Genomic DNA, 21,219 nt, shown 5'->3' with positions numbered 1-21,219 from the left:
AACACTTCACGTGCTGGCAAATCTCAATGGAATTCAGCCCAATCCAACCACCACCATTTCAAGAAGGAAAAGATCTCTGCTTATATCAGTCAAATTCTAGCATTAGACTTGCATGGCTCATTTGCAATCTATGGGTAGCCGTCAGGAGACTAGTGTCCTTGCCTGAATAGCTAGATTTTTTTGTTTCTGATTCGTTACACCGTAGTTGAGTGGTTAGACTATTTGGATATTCTTGTTTTCTTACGGCATTCAGGCCTAGAAATGAATGCATGGCGGATTGTCGGGATAAGAATCTTTCCCAATTCCATGCACTTGCGCCTATTTTTGTAGTTTGCTCCATGATGGTCTGCAGCGTACGTGAGTTTTGGCACTATGCCAATCATCTCACCGCCGTAAACTTTGCCGTAAAACGACGTCGTTTCAGACTAAAAATCAAAGCAGTAGATTTTCTCGAAAGCTTACGCCAATGTTGCCTGGCGGCGCTTTACAAGATATTTCTCTCATCTGTGCTGTGTTTTGTGTTCTGAAGTTCTGGATAATATCTCTGTTTTTCTTTCATTTCTATCTACAAAATTTCTCCACCCTCACACAATAATGATAAAATCTTAACATATACTCTCTTAAATTCATCTCTAGATGTCTCTGACCCCTCTAGCAATTTTCCATTTTGACCATTTTTTGAGCCCTTAATTTTCCATTTTTCTGAGCTTCACTACCTCACTCTCTGTTTCTGTTACTTTCCCGCTATAATTTCGACACCATGGCTGCGCTTCTCAGATCGAGAACTTCCAAGGAAACGGCCTCTTTTACAGCCTATCAATTCAGAAGTTTCTTATTCAATTACATGTATGCGGGTGGCATGTCTAGCTCTTACTGCACGCAACCTAGAAAATGGGATGACCACTTCTCCAACTCTCCCTATCACTCCACTTCTTTCAAGCCCGTCTCTCTGCGCGGTGAATTCGATGAGAAGGTTACTCAATTATTGGATAATAGGAGGAGTAAACGTGATTCAAGTAAGGATTTTGGGAGAAATTGGGGCGAGAAATTGAATGGTAGGGATAGTGGGTCCAATTATAGGGATCCACCAGAGGTGTGGCAGCCTCCGGGAGATGGGATTGCAACAGTTGGGGTAAACGAAGCCGCAGTGAATGTAGTTCGTGGAGGTAGAGGTGATTCTGGGTCGAATTCGAAAGATGGGTGCTGGGGTGGATCCAATTTGCGTAATAATTTTCCAACACCAAAAGAGATCTGTAAGGGACTGGATAAATTTGTGATTGGACAAGAACGAGCTAAAAAGGTGATTGTTCTTCTGGTTTGGTTGGTTGCTTAGACTAAATGTATTGGTTTCGTCTCTTAAATGCTTATACAAGTAGCATGGAATTGGTTCCTTCACGATATATGATTGATTTAAACTTGGCAGATTTTGTTTTGGTTATGTGGTTTAACATAGAGGTATTGCAATTCGTTTAGTTATTCACTTAATTAGTTGTTCCTTTTCTTTTTCTTACGTGTATTTTATTTTTAATTATTCGGTTAAAAGTTTTTGGTTATGCTGGATCTTTTTAGCTTAGCAATGGAGATGTACTTCTTTGCTCTAGTGGAAACTTCTGTTATTGCCTTTTAACAGGAATGGCTTAGAACACCATTATGCTTATCAAAAGATTACAGCTTTTTGTTTCTTTTTTGTTACTATTTTTTGTTTTGATGGGAAGAAAGAAAACCTGCCTGTATTTGAACTTTATCATAAGTTATAATGTAGATTGTGCAATACATAGCCACATCTCTGCTTGTGTTAACATTTTTTTGTTTGTCTATTTCCACATCTTCTACATCCTTTATTCTATTTCTTTATAATTTTATGTATTCTTTACAGGTTCTTTCTGTTGCAGTTTACAATCACTATAAGAGAATCTATCATGATTCCATTCAAAAGTGGTCAGTCATATACATTCATTACGTGCACACCTTGTTCTGTTCCTTTTCCTTTTGTCATATATATATAGAGATTATGTAGTTAATCATCAGTTGGGCATGAAGGGGCAGTCTAACATTGCTTAACTATTTGTATGACCAATCTGTTAATAATTCTGATCATCTCATGAAATTTGAATTTGCTGAATGGCATAACAATATGCACATTCTTAATGTTTACTTTTGGTGTCCGATAAATTACCAGTGTTATGTGTTTTGCCTTTGCTTTGTCATGGCTGGCTTAGGAAAAGAGAATAGTGCAGAAGATATGTTGGTTAGTGGTTAAATCCTTATCTTAGGTAGTTCAAAAGAGCAGTGACAAGGAGGGCGGGGGTGGATAGGTGAGTTAGTATGTCTGCACTCCGTAATACTACCTGATCTGCAGAAGTATCATTGTTGTTAAAGGCTTAACAGGCTCTAGGTTTAGCACCTCTATCATGGTCAAATGTCAACCTAAGCGAGGTGTGCGTATTATTCTCTAGACACACTCCTTTTTCCAGGCATAAGGCACCATGAAGGCACACCTCTAATTAAATTTTGGATGCAGCCATTTATTTTTGTATTTACTTGATGTTATTTTTCATCTATATGACATTGATACAAGGTTGAGCATTGGTTTATAGTTTATTGTATTGCACCCAATTAAATTAAAAGAAAAAAAAAAAAGAATGAAAACAAGGACTAAATGGCTACTGGGCCATTTCAATTGAAAATAGCACTCAATAAAATAAAAAAAATTATACCTAAAAAAAAAAAGAAAAGAAAAAATGGAAGATTTTGCCCCAACTAGGCTTTCTACCTCTCTCCATTCTCCTGTATTCTTCATTTAGGCTGTCTGTTTTGTCTTTTCCTTTTTTCCAATATCCGCTCTCTTTTGGTCCTCTTTTTTAACCGATTCAACAATCATCACTTTCTCTCTTCTCTCCTTTACTCTTCCTTTATGTTGTCCTCTGTTTTATTTCCCTTTTATTCACCTATATGTTGACTCTTACTCACAAGAAGATAGGCGCAAGTGTTCTTTTTGTTTCAAATATGGATTCTAATATTTTTGTCTTCCTCTATTTTTTGTTTTTCAGTATGGAATATAGATTCTTGTAATTCTAGCAGTGATATTTCCATAAGACACTACATGGAACACAAGCTTGTTAAATTCAAAAGAAGGGAATTTTAACTGTACATTAGTTGTTCTATTAGTGTGTAATATTAATTTTGAATTTTCTTTCAAATTTTATTTCTTTTTTACCACCTCTAGGTGTGGCAGTGCTGAGACTTCTGTATCCCATTGTGCCTTATGCCTTTAATAACTATGATAAATGTCTGCCTGTTTCTTTCTGATCTGTTTTTAGCTAAACTCAAATGATTGTTCCATTCATTCACCCCTTCTTTTGGGCAGCCCTCCAGCCCTTCCTCATATAAATATAACAAGAGGATATCAGCCAACCCAATTGTGCCCTTTTCATTGTTTCAACCTTGATAGGCTGCAGAAGAGTACTGTTGGATCACGGGCCAATAGTAAATGCTAGGATGTGCATGCACACTCTTTAGTTGCAATATTTCCGCTCATGATGTTCATCAACAGAGTTGTTGAGTTTTGACTTCTAACATGTTTATTGGAACTTGGGAAGTTAGGTCTGCTGGAGATTCAGGGAACAGCAAAGCGGATGCTGTGGATGATGATGGAGTGGAACTTGAGAAAAGTAACATTCTTCTAATGGGACCAACAGGCTCAGGTGATTTATCGTTATTCTTATTGTGACTGTTAAGTATCCTCTTACTTTTTTTTAGTGTTTTCAGAAATTAAAATTTTCCATTTCCCGTAACCCAGAAATCTGGAGGTGTTCTTGTTTTATGTGTTACTTGTGTCCATGCTCTTCTTGATATGCTGTATGGAAAGAGAATATATGCTCTTGATGCTGTCCCTGGATGAATAAATATTGCTGGCTTTTTTTTTTAATTTTTATTTTTTTTAATTTTTTATTATTATCCAACAGAGTTGAAACTAGTTTTGGATTAAGAGTTGCTGTATTACTGTGACTATGTGAAGTTTTGATATTATGATTTTGTTTTAACTGTTACCAAAACAATGATTGTGGATATATGCTCTTGATGCTGTCCCTGGATGAATAAATATTGCTGGCTTTTTTTTTTAATTTTTATTTTTTTTAATTTTTTATTATTATCCAACAGAGTTGAAACTAGTTTTGGATTAAGAGTTGCTGTATTACTGTGACTATGTGAAGTTTTGATATTATGATTTTGTTTTAACTGTTACCAAAACAATGATTGTGGACATTTACAAAGGTTGTGTCCATATAGCACTGCCTTTTTTATTTCTTGTTTATTTGATTTCAATATGTCCTTAAGTGGCCCTGTTTTCATTTTACTATAGATTGTGGCGTGAAAAAGATGATATATGTATACATATATATATATATGTATATTCGATTGAGATGACTCTGTTATTTACTGGTCTCACTTGTTTGTTGTTTTGGATGCCATTTCAAGGACAGGGAAGACATTACTTGCCAAAACCTTGGCGCGGTTTGTTAATGTTCCTTTTGTTATTGCAGATGCAACTACATTGACCCAGGCAAGTTTGTGACAATCATTTATTTACTATGGTGATCTTTTATGATCTGTGCCTCTTATGATTTTATTTCATCTTTATGTGAATTTTATTCAAAGATTGAGTTTCTTTAACTAGAATAATATGCTTTATAACATTTTTTCGTCTGTGCTGTTTGCTCATTTATGTGAAGTTTGGCCACTAATATATGGGCATGGGAGTATTTTATTATGATAAATGATTTTTATATTTTATGAAAATGCTATGCACAGGCAGGATATGTGGGGGAAGATGTGGAGTCCGTATTGGGCAAGCTATTAATGGTAACTTCATGTGACCCTAAGTTTCCCTTGTGTTTCAAGTATTGCTATTTAGGATGTCTTATCATCTTATTGATTGTTTGCTGGATCATTGTATCTTAATTTTAAAATTATTAGCTAAGACTCTATAAACTTTTCTTGTATAGTGCGCATAATAGGCAAAGCTGCTTGCTGTTTCTTTTTTTTTTTTTTTTGAGACTGCTTGCTGTTTCTGTTTTGATCATGCATAAAAATGAAACAGGTTTTCACAGCCTGTCTGCAAAAAGCAGGGGGAATTCTGCGTGAGATAGACCACCCTCCCCTAACCCTTGCCAAGTGTGGTGCATTGGAGCTGCCCTTGCACACCTCACCCCAAAAATATATAAACAGAGAATATTGGAACCATTTGATATACTCCAAACTGTAAAAAATAGACCTAGTCCTAGAAAATGATTGATCATGAGTCATGACCATTGGTTTAAAACCTCTATTAAAGAAGCCAAAATGATTTTATAAAAAAAAAAAGCTAAACTAGTCACATTATTCTTTGCTCTTATTAGTGTTATTTAAATCCGTGATTTTCTAGGTAGCATGTGAAAATTCCTCAATGCTGTTGCACCTTTGTTATGATTACAACAATAACATGACTCTATTGAACTGTGAATAATTGTGTGTACTATGAATTACTGTCACTATTGTGCATAAGTGGTTTTCACGTTTTCTTTCTTTTTCTTATTTCAGGCTGCTGACTATAATGTGGCAGCTGCTCAGCAGGGCATTGTATACATCGATGAAGTTGACAAGATCACAAAAAAGGTTCCTTGCACCATTTACTATCAAGTCCTTTTTTTCCCTTTTGTTCATTAATTCTTCTTCTTTTTCTTTTCTTTTTTTTTTTGGAGAAAAAAACTGTTCACGTTTCATCTTTTCAATTTGCAGGCTGAGAGTGTTAATATTAGCAGAGATGTATCAGGTGAGGGCGTTCAGCAGGCATTATTAAAAATGCTTGAGGGAACGGTACGTCTTGTTTTGCATGAACTGTAGGATCAATTTTATTTAGTGATTATTTATCACTCCAATGGCAGTATGATGTTGTCATGATGCAATTGAAGTAGCCATATGAACTATTTTTTAAAAATGTTTCTTGAGTTAGCAGATTAGACAAAATTTTAACCCATAGTCAGATGAAAAAAAAAATCTGCCTTCTGATTTTTTTTTTTTTTTTTTTTTTTGTGGTACCATTGTATTTATGGATTCATAAATTTACACTCATGATCCATTGCTTGATTTAGGTTGTCAATGTTCCTGAGAAGGGAGCTCGAAAGCATCCAAGAGGTGACAATATTCAGGTAAGATTGCTCATAATATTTGCTTCTGTTTGTTTGATGTGTTATAGTTTTAGGTTGCAATGATGTTTAAATGATAAATGCATTTATTTTTCTATGTTTAAGAGGGTGTGGGGACTTTGGCTATGGGTCTTTACTAAGATTAATGAGCTTTTGCTGTTGCTTGCGTGCATTTTCATACTTGAATTCTTTTTGAGTGTGTTTGGTTCCCAAAATTGCTTAGGGAAGTGACATAGGAATGTAAGTTTTCCCTTGATCAGTTTGCATGGGAAAGCTGCAATCCTAAGAAAGTTACAAGTTGTTGATCTTGTGGGTCCCACCACAACTTTCCCATGTATGCGGATAAGTACTTTCATATCCTAGAGAGTGGGAAAAATTTACATTCATGGGAATGTGAGTTAAAAAAAATAGTGTAGTGTAGACATTATTGCTCTTAATTATTATAATATTTAGATTGAAATACCTTATCAATATTATTATTTACGTGTTTACGTGCTTAGTGTCGCAAGAGTTTTGCGGTCGCCGGACGATTCTCACCGAAGTGGGAAAAGTGAGGAGTCGCCACTTTAATTTTGAGAGAAATTAAAGAAAACCATTTGTAAAAATTAAAATTTACTTTGAAAACAGATATTCTAGGTTCGGGATCCGTATACGGGTGGGAAAGGTGTTAGGCACCCCACCTCGTCCCTCAGCGAGGGTAAGTAGATTTAATGTTGTGCTCTTTATAAATTGATAATTTAGGGGTTAGAATGATGATGTTAATCCTTTGTACAGATAAAAAGAATATTTGATATTTCACTATTTCGGGTTGCCCAAGAACACGAGTAGATGAGATGACCCTTCAGTGAATTGATGTTATGTAATAGATTTTTAGGAGGTTAATATAAATGCTGAAGTTATGATATTTTCGGCAAAAAATTTGTCCTATAAATATGAGTGCCTTGAGGAGGACTCTCCATCGGGCCTCAACCTAATATTTGGGATACTTTGGGAATAACTCTCCCGCCGATCCCTTGGTGTATTAAGCATTTAATTCGAAAGCTCAGGTAAGAACTCTCGCTCATTCTCTTAGTATATTTTAGTTTGAATTTAAGCTAAGAGAATTCGGGTAAAAATTATCTCCTGATCTCTTAATGTATTATGTTAAAATTTAAGCGGAGTATTTCGAGTAAGAACTCTCCCTCGATCTCCACATATTTCATTAAGATTTTGGCCGAGAATTCGGGTAAGAACTCTCCCCGATCTCTATATACTTTATTAAGATTTTGGTTGAGAATTCGGGTAAGGACTCTCCCCCGATCTCTTAATATATTGCGTTAAAAATTAGGTTGAGTTTGGGTAAGAACTCTCCCTCGATCTCTTAATATATTGCGTTAAAAAAATTAGGCTGAGTTCGGGTAAGAACTCTCGCCCGATCTCTTAATATGTTGAGTTAAAAAATTAGGTTGAGTTCGGGTAAGAACTCTCCCCTGATCTCTTAATATGTTGCGTTAGAAAATTAGGCCGAGTTCGGGTAAGAACTCTTCCCCCGATCTCTTAATATGTTGCGTTAAAAAAATTAGGCCGAGTTCGGGTAAGAACTCTCGCCCGATCTCTTAATATGTTGCGTTAAAAAATTAGGTTGAGTTCGGGTAAGAACTCTCCCCTGATCTCTTAATATGTTGCGTTAGAAAATTAGGCCGAGTTCGGGTAAGAACTCTCCCCCGATCTCTTAATATGTTGCGTTAAAAATTAGGTTGAGTTTGGGTAAGAACTCTCTCCTGATCTCTTAATATGTTGCGTTAAAAAATTAGGTTGAGTTTGGGTAAGAACTCTCCCCCGATCTCTTAATATATTTATAAGAATAGCGTTTTATAAGAACTTTGAACTAAGGATTCAGGTAAAGGGTCCTTCTTGACCCCCTTTATATGGGAATGAAGTACCGAAGACACAGGAAACCCCTGTGTAAAACTTTTCCTAGCCTACGGGACCTTATAACTAGATGGCGGACGATAGGCCGAACTCGTTGCCGATCTTCCGCATGATCGCTTTATCAGAACTCTTTGATTTGCGACATTCGATCTCTTTTTAGTCGCTCGCTCGGGATCCGAACTTATCTTGATTCCTGATCTATTGTCTTATCGCCTGGGTTCGTTTCAAGGCCCGATCTCTTAACTTATTTGTTTGACATAATCTTGTTTTCAACCTATTCGACCTTTGCTCATCTATCTTCCTTTATCATTTTTCATTTATTCAGACCAAAAACTGTCATGTTAAAGTACTCCTGCCTATATTCTTTAGAGTATTTACGAGTCGCCGATGACTCGAACATCTACTCTCGAAAGGAATAAAAACTAGGTGACGATAAATGGAGTTTACGAATGAATAAAAAGAAGACACAAGAAATAACTACGGGCCTAGATAACCTGTTCTGAGATTTAGTGTGACTGGTTATAAAAAAAAAAACTTTAAAAGAAAACTAGAGAAAACAAATCAAGGATATTCAACAAAATGACAGTTTAGACGCTTACCTGTAGAAAGTTGAGGAGACAGGCGAGCTGACTCTAGTATCCATAAATCTTGGAGAGGTGAAAGCTGACGACCGAAGGACTTGAGCTTACTCGAGATAATGGGAATAGATCGGAACGAAGTTGAGCTCGGAGTGTAATACACAGATACTAGGGCGGTGGGAATGAGACGGAGTGAAGATGGTTTCACAGGGTAGTGCACAGGTATTGAAAATGAAAATCTCAGGATTTAGAGCTCCTTTTGATGAAATACTTCAGAAAACTGATTTTTAAAGTTTCTCAACACTTTGAAAGCTCCGAATGACAAGTAGCAAGACTGAATTAAAGTCCAAAGTCTTTCCACGATAATCACCACCTTCTCCTCTACAGTATTGCATGCAGGTATTTATAGGGAATGGGTGTTCAAAATGAAGGGTCAAGATCTTATCAAGGGGGAGACGGAAGGCTGAGATTCAAAATAACATAATATGATGTCTGAGAATTAAAGAGAATCAAAATGGAGGGTCGGGATTCAGTTCAGAATATCGTCCTTTCATCCCTTAATCCAACGGTCAAGGGTCTCGCTTTACAAAATGGATCCAAAGGCTGGGAACAAAAGGCGCCGAATCTGTCATCTGCTTTTGATCTGAGGACTCCAGATCCATCCTTAAAATTATAATCAACGGTATAGATTGCGATGTACAGGGTTGTTTTAACCATTTGGCGCCTGACGGCTAGGAGGGCGTCCTTGCAAATGGGATGTGTAGTGAGGATCTGATCAAGCCTGCAATGCTTTAACTAACTCGGATCTAACGGTGGGGGGGAGCTAATTAAAGGCTATGATCGGTAGTTATTCAACTCCCTGAGTTCTCCGATTTTACGGTTTGTTCCTTGCTTTTCCGATCTTCCCATTATGACCGTCCCCTTTTAGGGTCATTATTCGGATGTCTATCTCTTGCATCGGGTCCCTTCTTATTTCTCGATCTCTCTCATTCCTGATCTTTCCTCTCTATCTAACTTGTATTGGTCAAAGCAATAAATTCTTCAGTTACCGATGCGTCTGCTTCGGGTTCTGTATGCAATAAATGCCGGGACCTTATATATATGTTGAGAGATTTTCTTTTGCATATTCACAACTTTCTCCGGTGAACCTTCAATGTTTCATTCTTCAGTTCCTGGCTTTTCCGACAAGAATACTTCCCATGACAACCACTTTAATCTTTTTCTGAATGCCTTCTTTGTTCATTTTCCGAAAATGAGAAACTCCGGTGATCAGAGATTCATGAGGGTGTCGTCCAATGATGGTGAGGGAACTGGATTAATTAACCGATCAAGGTCAAAATTAAGTAACGCACCGATCTCGGATCGGCCCATCAGCATAGCTTGTAGATCGATCTCTGACAAGAGGACCGCTAATTTCAATCTTAATATCGGTGACCACCTCTTGAAGTTCACTTGGTTGAGTAACTCCGGTGATCAGAGATTCATGAGGGTGTCGTCCAATGATGGTGAGGGAACTGGACTAATTAACCGATCAAGGTCAAAACTAACTAACGCACCGATCTCGGATCGGCCCATCGGCATAGCTTGTAGACCGATCTCTGACAAGAGGACCGCTAATTTCAATCTTAATATCGGTGACCACCTCTTGAAGTTCACTTGGTTCCTTACCATCTCGAGGGTCCCGATTGCAGCTCGGTTCTGGTCAATGACATTAACAATGACGCTGCTCAATATCATGAGAGTCATAGTCACCCCACCTGAGCTGTACATCTACCTAGTATTTATTGCTGGCTTTCTGATCAAACACATCTTTTGATTCAGCCACAAATCTAGGCTTTAACATAGGCCAGCATTCTAGGATTCGGAGTAGTCTTAAGTTAGGTAGAATGTAGTGTTGATTTTGAGAGATCGCTCAAATGATGTAATAAGATATTTTGAGATCGACCAAATGATGTAATCTGATCTTTTGAGATCGTCCAAATGATGTAATCTAATCTTTTGGAAATCAAATGAAATTTTACTTGAATGTTTTTGTTTTATTATTGCATTATTTTCCGATCCCTTTTAATTGTGTCCGATCTAATCCGCTAAACGAACTCATAAACCAATCTTCTTTATCCGATCTCCTTTCCGTGCTTCTAGAAATTTCTCGGGGCACTGGTCAGATCTCGCTTATCGATGCAGCATTTAATGCACTAGCGGGTATAAATAGGGTGGGGGTAGCCATTTGCAAATCATGCCACTTTCAGATTTCTCTCATAGACATCAAATTTTCTCTCGTTTTTCAAGTTTTTCCGGCACCAACTAACACTTCGGTAAGAGCTTTAATATTTTTCCGATCAATTTTCCTTTTTATTTTGTGAAAATGAGTGGTACCGAGGGTCAGAGAGCTGCGAGTCCACCTTCCGTCTATATTTTGTGGACCTCGGAAGAAGGCGATGCGATTAGACCAAGCGGACGATCCAGCACAGCCATCATTCTGGTTACTGGTCCGGCTATCAAATCGAAGCGAGGAACATCTTCGAGAAAGGAGAACCTGCCAGTTGATGAACTGCTGTCAGTCCTTAGAGATACTGATCTTCAATCCATAAGTCAAGAATACAATCTGCGGATCGACTTTTTTGAACTGATCAGATGCCATGGCGATCTTCGGGCCGATCACTTCTTTGAAGAAAGCGATCTTATCATAGTGTATGAAGAGCAGCTGAAGTTTGGGCTCCGTTTTCCCTTGGATGGATTTTACAAGGCCGTCCTAAAATTCCACTATGTATCGATAGTTCAAGTGCATCCGAACTCCTGGCAGACTTTAGTAGCCTTCAGAGGTCTCTGCTGAGCTAAGAGGCTAGAGCCCACGGTTAGGTTCTTTGCCAAGCTGCATAGGCTTGCCTGAAGAAAGGATGACGAATTCTGATTTTTTCAGGCAAAGTTGAACTGCAGGCTTTTCACCGATCTCTCTTCTTCGCTGAAGAACTGGAAGGATTGGTTTTTCATCCTTAGGAGCAAGGATCGAAACGGCTTTGAGGGGATCCCACGTAATTGAAATTATTTGGTCCCCCAAGTCCCTAAGAAGCTTACTTTAAATAAAGACGAAGACGCCATGTTGAAATAATAAAAACTCAGGCAGCCACCCATAAATATTCATGCTTAGATGTGGTCATGGCTGAACTAAAATGGTGGATGATGCGGCTGATCTCCTATGAAGATTACGAGCTTCAACTTTCTGACCTCGGTCCTGCTACCGGTACAATCCAGATCTCTAGTCTCTCAATCTTAGTGAACTTACTGATTTCTTCTTTGTGCAGGGTATGGTGGGTGGTGACGCTTCCAAAGAGAGCCACAAGAGAAAGAGGGAGGTCTCCCGAAAGGTACGAGCGATGAAAGAGGCTACTGCCACCGCTGCTCAAACACCTCGACAAGACTTGGTAGAAGTACCGAGCTCCCCTCCTCGACCTCAGGAGCCGCCAGCCTCGGAAATAGAGTTCATCGTCTCTCCACCTCAGCAGATTGAATGTTCGCCTCCTCCGATCTCTTCCAATATAGAAGGAGAGTCTTTTGGCCCTACTGTTAGAACGCTTTCCCGAGGAGCTCAACTCCTTATCCAATCGCTGGAAAGAAACCGCTCTACCCGAGGGAATTCTGGTCTAGCCAAGGTCATGGGCACTTCCATCTGCTTCCAAGAAGATCGGAACTGGTTGACTGAGGAGAGTATTGATGATATTCTAACTCAGACAATGAGTTTGGCTTTGGAGGCTATTGGAAACCAACACTTGACCAGAGAAAAAGCCCATGTCATAAGGAAGGAGATTCTTAAGGCGGTCCGGGATGCATCAACTGCAAAGGCTCAGCTCTCCATTGCTAATGATTACATCGTCAAACTGGAAGATCAGGTGAAGTCTTGCGGAGAGAGGATAACTGAAGTGGAGCGAGAACTTAAAAGTCTCTAGGGCTGGTCGATTTGTCGATCTCGCTCGTTTTTCTGAGTAACTTCGGGCAAAGGAGGAGGAGAGCACTACAAAAGAGGCTGGGCATATGTGAACGCCCATAACGACCTCCTGTCTGAATTAAAGAAGCGTTATCCTGAGGAGGATTTTTCCTGGATGGATAAGCTCATCCTAGCGGCCGAAGAGGACAGCGATGAGGAGCACGAGGGTGAGAAGAGAGGGAGGAATGTAATTGGGGCGCAGGACGGAGAAGAATCCCCTTGCTAATTGACTTGTATATATTTTTTGTTTTTGAAGTGAATTGAAGTCTTTTATGTTCCATTTCTTGATGAGATCGGAAAGCATTCAAACCAAATTGTCTGAGTACTTAATTGATTGAATGCAGTTGAATATTAAACCTGAGAGCAACTATTAATCAAAAGATATCAAATTACTCCAAGAGATCGGAACAACGTTACACGCGAACATGAGATCAGACGGAGCCATGATCAAATATCGAATGAAACTTTAGAATATTAGAATTGCAAAGATTTGACACTGACTTGAACTTTTAAGGTCGGAACTATTATTAGATCAGATAAAAACCTTAACTTCATTTTGAGGAATATCTGGGCAATTCGACCGAGAAGCCCGATCACAACATTAGTCAAATGGAATTTTGTGATATTTGTACATAGAGAGATCGGAGAACAACAACAGGCAAGATTGGATGGTCCGTAGATCCAATATTGACTCGCACTCATCTGATAAATACCAAGGGATTGGAAAGCAATTTAGCTTGAGCGTGAGATCGATTTGTTCTAGGGACGAGCGATCAGTATGTTTGGAAAAGTTACTTGTGATTGGGACATCGATCGAGAACAGATAATAAAGTTTCAATTTTAAAAGAACCTTACCTTCGAAGGTCGGCCAAAATATGGTGTTTACACTTAGTATGACATAGGTTTTATTGCATTAGTATTTATGTATTTATGATATATTTCAATTTAAATAAAATTGGGAATTGTTGAGTGCACCCATGTCTATTAGAAATTAGTGCATCTTGCATTTACAAACACATGGAGTCCAATTGAAAACATGGAAAGTGGATCCCAAATGAAAATGAAATGGTGTACATGGAGTGCACTTGATAATGTCGAAAGTAGACCCCACATACATGTGAGCAGTAGTATATTGAATAATCTCCTGTATTTTTTTAAGTATTATGTGATAAATTTAAAGGATTTTGTGTCCCAACTCTTAGAGGTACCATGGGATACGTTATGAAAGTAGATATAAAGCTAAACAAATTTCAATTATGCATTTAGTCTATTGTTGAGGAGGTCACACCTCCCTCACCCGCACCGCCTCCCCCCCCCCCCCCCAAAAAAAAAAAATAAAATAAAAAGTACCCAATTCAAGCAAAAAGCACAATTTTTTCCCCCAAATAAACAACCCAATATTGAATGAAAAAAAAAAAAAAAAAATATATATATATATATATATATATATATATATATATATATATATATATAAACTAACACAGCATGCAGTGAGGAAAAGGATTGACACGATTAAACCCGTGAAAATAAAATAAGATCTAATCCAAAACCTTAAAAACACTTAATCCAAAGTCCAAGGATAAATAAAGCAAATACAATTGTATGAAGAATAAACTTTATTGAATAATTCTAAAAACTTGTAAATAATGAGAATAGAATGTGTATTTATAGAGTTTTAAATCCTAATCTAAGTAGAACTTAAATAACAAAACCAATTCTAATTTAAAATAAATTCTAGATTTCTAAGTTATATGGAATAGATTCTAAATAAAGAGAAATTAAAATACTAAAATAGAAATAAGAGTTCTAATTAAAATAGAATTGGAGAAAATCAACTTTGAAATTGGTAGTCTTCCACATTCTGCCAATACCAAAACAACTTATACGAAGTTGGCAAAGCTTGAACTAAACACCGCTTCTCAACGTGACTATGGTCCAAGCTTGACGGGACACAGGTCTTCAATAGTGATGTTATACGCACAGCATCATAAACTTCATTGATTTATTTATTTTTTACATTGGTATAAACTAACCAAATACAGTAATGTACACTCTAAGGAAACTTTTATTTCCAATAAAAAAAGGTAATATTGCATTTCTAAAATCACTTGCAGGAATTCAACTTTTCCAAGAAAGTGATTTCGAATATAACAACAATAACAACTAAGCCTTAATTGCAGACTAGTTAGAGTTAACTATAAGATCATTTTTTTGCTATTCAGCTCTATTTGAGACCAATTCTACATCAATTTTCAAAAATTATAAAATTTTCAATATTATTTCACTCCACGTCATTTTAGGTCTCCCCCTTTTCCTCATCACTCCTTCCATCACTAGTTTATTACATTTTCATACTAGAGTATTTAATTCTCTATGTTGGACATGACCTGACCATCTTTATCCATACTCTCATATTATCCTCAATGTGTGTTCCCCAATGTGTGATACTGTGATTCCAAATAAGAATGTTAAATTCTGGCAACCATTCCCTGTAGTCTTCATTTCTTTTATGCCTTTTTTTTCCCCCTTTCTTGACTTATGTTTCTTTACAGATTGATACAAAAGATATACTCTTCATATGTGGAGGTGCATTCATTGACCTGGACAAAACCATTTCAGAAAGGTTTGCCACTGTACAAGCTACAAGCCTTGTCCTCGTGGTGAAAACAATGTGAACCCATCTTTAAAATAAAAAATGACAAGTGGTTTGCATTCATTACAGGCGCCAAGATTCTTCCATTGGGTTTGGTGCGCCTGTACGTGCAAACATGAGGATGGGTAATGTTACTAGTGCCGCTGTGACATCATCATTATTGGAGACTGTAAGTTCACAACAGGCTTCAATCAACAAGTAACAGCTGATAGCTTTTTTCTTTTCTTTTACTCCCCTCCTCTCAGCTTTCTGGTATTCATATACTGTTTGAATTCTTATCTTTGGCAGGTTGAAAGTAGTGATCTTATTTCATATGGTTTGATACCTGAATTTGTTGGAAGATTTCCTGTCCTTGTGAGTTTGTTAGCTCTTACCGAGAATCAGCTTGTGCAGGTAATATATTGAAATGGTTTTCTTTCCATAGATATAATTTCTGCATCTTTTTCCTAGATGTTGCTGTATCCTAGATGATATCCTGGAGCGAATTGAAATTAATCAATAACATAATTTAATTTATTAAAATATACATCATGGTAAGAGAGAGTTTGGTACTCATATTGCACCAATGTTCATATGTTATCCGTACATGGATACAAGTTAGATAGATCATGCCACAAGTGGTCAAAATTTTCTGTTACTAAAGAATTGTATTTGATGGAAATCATCCAATTGATGTACTTGGCACTATTTGTCTATACTCCTAAAAAATTACTGGAGTCTTTAAAAGTCCAAGTTAATATCAATTTTTATCTGGTGCTATTGATGGCTAATAATGTTTTGTAGGTTCTGACAGAGCCCAAAAATGCCCTTGGGAAGCAATACAAGAAGATGTTTCAAATGAATGGTGTAAGTGTCCTTTTGATGCTTCTTTCTTTTCATAGATGTTTTCTGGGAAATGCACATCTATTTCATGGATGCTATGTATCTTTGCCTATTTATCTGAGCTTTTAGGAGTTCGTTCTTCTTTGTCAAATTCTCTTTTTACATGCTTGCTCATAAAATGTGATTATTTTTGGACCCATGTTCACTTTTTCAATTTTTTTCAGGTTAAGTTACAGTTCACAGAAAATGCTTGCAGACTAATTGCTAAAAAAGCAATAATGAAAAATACTGGGGCTCGAGGGTTGCGGTCCATACTAGAAACTATCTTGATTGATGCTATGTATGAGGTATTTTACTTCTTGCCTGTTTTCAGAATATTCCTAATTCTGTGCAAAGACTTGCCTGTAGGATTACAACTACATGGCTATTGTTGAAGGATGAGGTGGTTAGGCAAATGACACAAAACGAACACTACATGTCTCTATGGGATATTTGAGCCGCAACACAAAATTAATACTGCATGTCTATGTGGATCATTTTGAGCCATAATATGCTAAGAAGATATGGACCTGTATTTGTAGAAAGAGATGGGTTTTCAGCTAAAAATTCTTGGAAACCTGGATCTCTTAGTTTGTTACATTTTCCAGCTGTCTAGGATCCTGTTATATGCCAATTTCTTTAGTAGCATATAATCCTAAGGAAGTTGCAGATTAAAACTTAAATCTTGGCATTTGTTTTGGGGGAGGTGGGAGGGTTGAATGTCCATCAGATGGAGTGGACTGATGGTGACTCTCATGGGGACCAAAAACGAGAAGAATCCTGATATATATGAATAGGTCGACTCCCAGGCCCAGCATTTTGTGGACAGTGTACATGCTATTTTAGCTCTGAACCATTGGGAATTGCTTTTTTATTTAGTTGGGTTATCTCACTTTTGACCTGGGAATTGTGCATTTTTTTTTTTCTTCAATATCTTTCCTCTAATTCTTTTCCCAGAACCCTGTAAATTTCATTCTCTGCTAACCTAAGCAGAAGTCTCGGGTTCTTTTTTGTTTTCAGCTTGGTCATGATTTTTACCAGTAACGGGTGCATCTTTTACTTGATAATCTCACATTTTTATTGCTCATTTTATATTTAAAAATGATACCGGGATCACCATTTTCTGATAATATAGCTTCTTATCTTTTAATTTTTGTGTAGATTCCTGATGTTAGAACAGGTGAAGATATTATAGATGCTGTTGTAGTTGATGAAGAGTCAGTGGGTTCGGAGGGACCTGGAACTGGAGCCAAGATCCTCTATGGAAAGGGTGCATTGGATCGTTATCTTTCCAAACACAAATCAGAGGTGCGCTTATATTTCTCACTGAAAGTGCATCTTTTGATAAGTAAAATCTGTCTTGAGGTATGTTCCGCATTGATACTGTCTTAACATATTGATTGTGTTTGTAGACGACTGTGGACGGTTTTGATGGAGAACCAGAGGCTGAAACTGAGCTTTCTTCCATAGTTGCTAGCATGTAATCTGTTAATCTTATTTGTAGCTTTATCCATGTACATAATAACTTCACATTAATTAAATAAATTTAAAGATGCAATTACGATACACATTGTTGATTCCTCGGAACTGTGCAGCACTTGATTCATTTGAGCCCCAGTTGGGGCCACATATTGTAATTGTACATGTATTAAATTTGGCAGCCCGATTGATGAGCTTACTGTTGTTTAGCATCCCTTGTTTTCATTATTTTCTGGGAGAAATGTTATATTGGTCGTGACAAAACTCAGCGACCATGGAAGTTTTCAACAGATGTCTCATTTCTCTTGTCAATTCTCACTACTTTTCAGGCGCTGTAGATTGATTTCTTACGCACATTTGTAAATCGAATGCGGACATAGAATTGGTAGGGGTGGTAAAAGTTTTCGAATTTATTTAATTTTTATATATATTTAAATATTATAATTTTAATAAAATATATAAATATATTATTAAAATAATGTGTAAAATTTATATTTTTAATTATATTTTATTTTTAATAAATAAATTTATATTATATACTAATAAATTAAAATAAAAAATAGAAAGAAAATTTCTAGTAAGCAAACTTATCTCGTCCTGTCATGATCCAACCTATGGGTCGGACCGACGCTAGGATCTGGGTCAGCCTAAAGTCCCCGAATCTCGTAGTAAGTCTAGCTATTCCTCAACTTAACTTTAAGGCTCATTGGGCCCAATTTCAAGAATTCAACCAGACAGAGTCTGATCATAAAGTGGACTTTTCAACGGGGAGTTTTTGACTCACCCGACCTGTAAACACAATATATAATCAATTGGGGAGTTCAACTCAATGTCATAAAAATAAATGGGAGCTCAGCTCCCTCATCCAGTCCATCAAACATGCATATAATAATACGTTTACAGGTCCAACATGAAAATTATATTATAGACCCAAATCAAATAAATACTTCTAACACATGCGGAAATTCTAGGAGTTAATAAAATTACACAAACATTAATAAACAACCTACGAAGGAAAAAAGCAGGTTAACCACAACAAAATTCTCCTGTAGCCTGAAAAATAATGAACAGGAGTGAGCGTTCGACTCAGAAAGTAAAATATCAATTTTAACCATAATTTCTATAACTATCTAAAGCCAATGCACCCTGTAGAGTGAAATGCAACATCAGCAATATTTTCACATCACAATAGCAAAAAGGTAATTTGGAGTACTCACACACCTGATAATGTCAAACACTACATATATGGGAGTTGATCCCTTATACAGCTCTCTTATTCCAACCTGTGCCAGCGAATAACTCAGCTCGGACTTCCACTTAATAAATCAAATCGGGGTCCCAGCGAAGAACTCAAGCCGTGTCTATCCCAAAGGATCGAGTCCCAGCGAAGATCTCTGTAACACCCCAAAATTTTAAATTTTTATTATTTTATGAGTATCATTGATATTTTAATTTTATTTAAATTTTAAGAAATTATTTGAGATTTTTCAGATTTTAAAAATTAGGTTTGATTTTCCGAAAATATAAACTTTGATGATTTTTAAAAATTAATTTAAAGACCACGTGGCAAAACTAAAAATATATTTGGAGTCTACAAATTTTTCTGAGTTTTCTAGAATTTTTTCGAAATTTTTGGACCTCGTTTTCGGTCCCGAGGCAGAGTAAAAATTTAAAATTTTGTATACTGAATTGAACTGGCCGAATCGAACCGGATCGGATCGGATCAGTCGAATCAGACCGGCCTTTTCTTTTTCTTCTTTCCCCTTCCCCGCGAGCGTCCGACCTCCCTCCCTTTCTCTCTCTTTTTCTCTCTCCTCCCTCCTCCCCTTGCCGTGCCGTCGCCTCCCCTGCCACCCCAGCTCGCCGGCGCCCACCCCCAGCCATCCCAACCCATCGGCCGCCGCCTGGAACGCCAGAAAACGACGCTCGAAGTGGAGCGACTCGCGCGTGCGACCGTTCGACTTTCCGGCCTAAATCCGGCCGATCCAGCCACCAATCGGATCGGGTCTTGTGTCTAAACTCATCTACTCGTCGAGAGCTTTCCATAGACACCAAGAACACTGAAATCCATCCAGCGGTTTGTCCAATTTTTGCCCGGAAAATTTTAGCCCATTTTGACTTTCGGGCTAGATTTCTCGCAAACCGTGAACCCCACGAGAAAACCGAGAGTACCAGAGCGCTCCACTCGTCGAGAGCTTCACGGGGATATAAATTTCAAAATTTTCCGACACCATTTTTCGATGGGTCCCATGAAACTTCGCAGTATTTTTTCGAGCATAAAATGAGCTTAGAAAATTCTGAAAAATTTATGTACTAACTCCCGTGTTGTGGGCTTCGTGTAGGTATCCTCAATTCACGAAAATTCGCGATTGACTGTGTCGTGAATTTCGCCGCATGCACTGCACTGGAAAAGTCTCCGAATTGGACCGAGATTTTGGCTACCCCCCCATTGTCAGACGTCCTGAGCACGTTCCCGGAGTCAGAATCGGCAAAGGTAAACCCGAACCTTGCTTTTTCGTAATTTTCTAGTGCTTGAATAGGATTAAAAATCCATAAAATATTCGTGGTAGCTTAGAAAATTATGATTCTTTTTGCAATAGCCTAGTAATATTGCTAAGGACCGCGGGGCAAAGTTTTAGAATTTTTAGAGCTTGTTTGGGTAGTTTTTGCAAAAATGATCAATTATAAGGTCTAAATTGAAATTTTACATATTGTGATGGATGATTGATTTGATGGGCCCAGGAGGGGCTGTGTGATGAGATTGAGTTGTGGATATATGGGTTGTGAATATAGAAGTGTGTTTTGGACCCTTTTGCAGGTTGGGTAGGTCCTAAGTATAGGGGAGACTCTGCCGGATTTTCGGTACGACTTAGGACGTATTTGGTCTTTTCTTGATTTGTATTGAGTCAATTATATTAAATAATTGTAATGTAATTTTCAGGTGAGCCGGGACAGCCTTCTTCCTCCGCCCAGCCGCCACAGTGACCGTTGTCAAGTCTGTGAGTAAAATATTAATTTTAATTGTAATTTCGATATTATTATATGTTCAAGCATGCCCATGCATCACTTATATGTATATATCTATGTAGTTAAAATTTAGGCACGATTTATGTTGCATTCATAACTGTTAAAGTGTCATGGATGTTGTTGTGGTAATTTGGAGCAGTGTGCGTGCGTTAGCATGCGTGTGATGTGGTGTAGACTATGGATAGGATGGGTAGACACGGCTTGAGATCTTCGCTGGGACCCGGTCCTTCGGGGTAGTCACGGCTTGAGTTTTTCGCTGGGACCCCGATTTGGTTTATTAAGTGAAAGTCCGGCTTGAGTTCTTCGCTGGCACCAGGTTGGATTTAAGAGAGCTGTATAGGGGATCAGCTCCCATATATTATGATTGATATTACTGGGTGTGTGAGTGCTCCAAATTACCTTTTTGCTGCTATGATATGAAATTATTACTGTTGTTGCATTTCACTCTACAGGGTGCATTAGTTTTAGATAGTTATAGAGATTATGGTTAAAATTGATATTTTACTCTCTGAGTCGAACGCTCACTCTTGTTCAATTTTTTCC

The 21,219-nt window shown here is 37.6% G+C and overlaps 1 protein-coding gene across 2 annotated transcripts; it reads left to right on the top strand.

The window, feature by feature from the left end:
* Positions 1-149: 149 nt before the first annotated feature.
* On the top strand, positions 150-17,861 carry LOC110671139 (CLP protease regulatory subunit CLPX1, mitochondrial). 2 transcript variants are annotated; one of them, XM_058138838.1, is made up of 15 exons: positions 409-1,300; positions 1,877-1,938; positions 3,604-3,704; positions 4,485-4,568; positions 4,817-4,863; positions 5,581-5,655; positions 5,779-5,856; positions 6,132-6,188; positions 15,209-15,279; positions 15,379-15,478; positions 15,598-15,702; positions 16,093-16,155; positions 16,356-16,478; positions 17,332-17,478; positions 17,583-17,861. In XM_058138838.1, exons 1-15 carry the CDS (start codon positions 761-763, stop codon positions 17,652-17,654), a joined length of 1,725 nt encoding a protein of 574 aa, XP_057994821.1. In that variant the 5' UTR covers positions 409-760; the 3' UTR covers positions 17,655-17,861. The 2 variants fall into 2 exon arrangements, with proteins under 2 accessions (XP_057994822.1, XP_057994821.1); XM_058138839.1 differs by lacking the exons at positions 15,209-15,279; positions 15,379-15,478; positions 15,598-15,702; ... (2 more) ...; positions 17,332-17,478; positions 17,583-17,861 and adding an exon at positions 11,977-13,954 and having other exon boundaries at positions 150-1,300.
* The last annotated feature ends 3,358 nt before the right edge of the window (positions 17,862-21,219 follow it).

Source organism: Hevea brasiliensis, chromosome 16 (assembly GCF_030052815.1).
Source record: "Hevea brasiliensis isolate MT/VB/25A 57/8 chromosome 16, ASM3005281v1, whole genome shotgun sequence".
NCBI lineage: Eukaryota > Viridiplantae > Streptophyta > Magnoliopsida > Malpighiales > Euphorbiaceae > Hevea > Hevea brasiliensis.
Note: the sequence above shows the minus strand (reverse complement) of the source record. Positions and strands in the feature narration are given on the sequence as shown.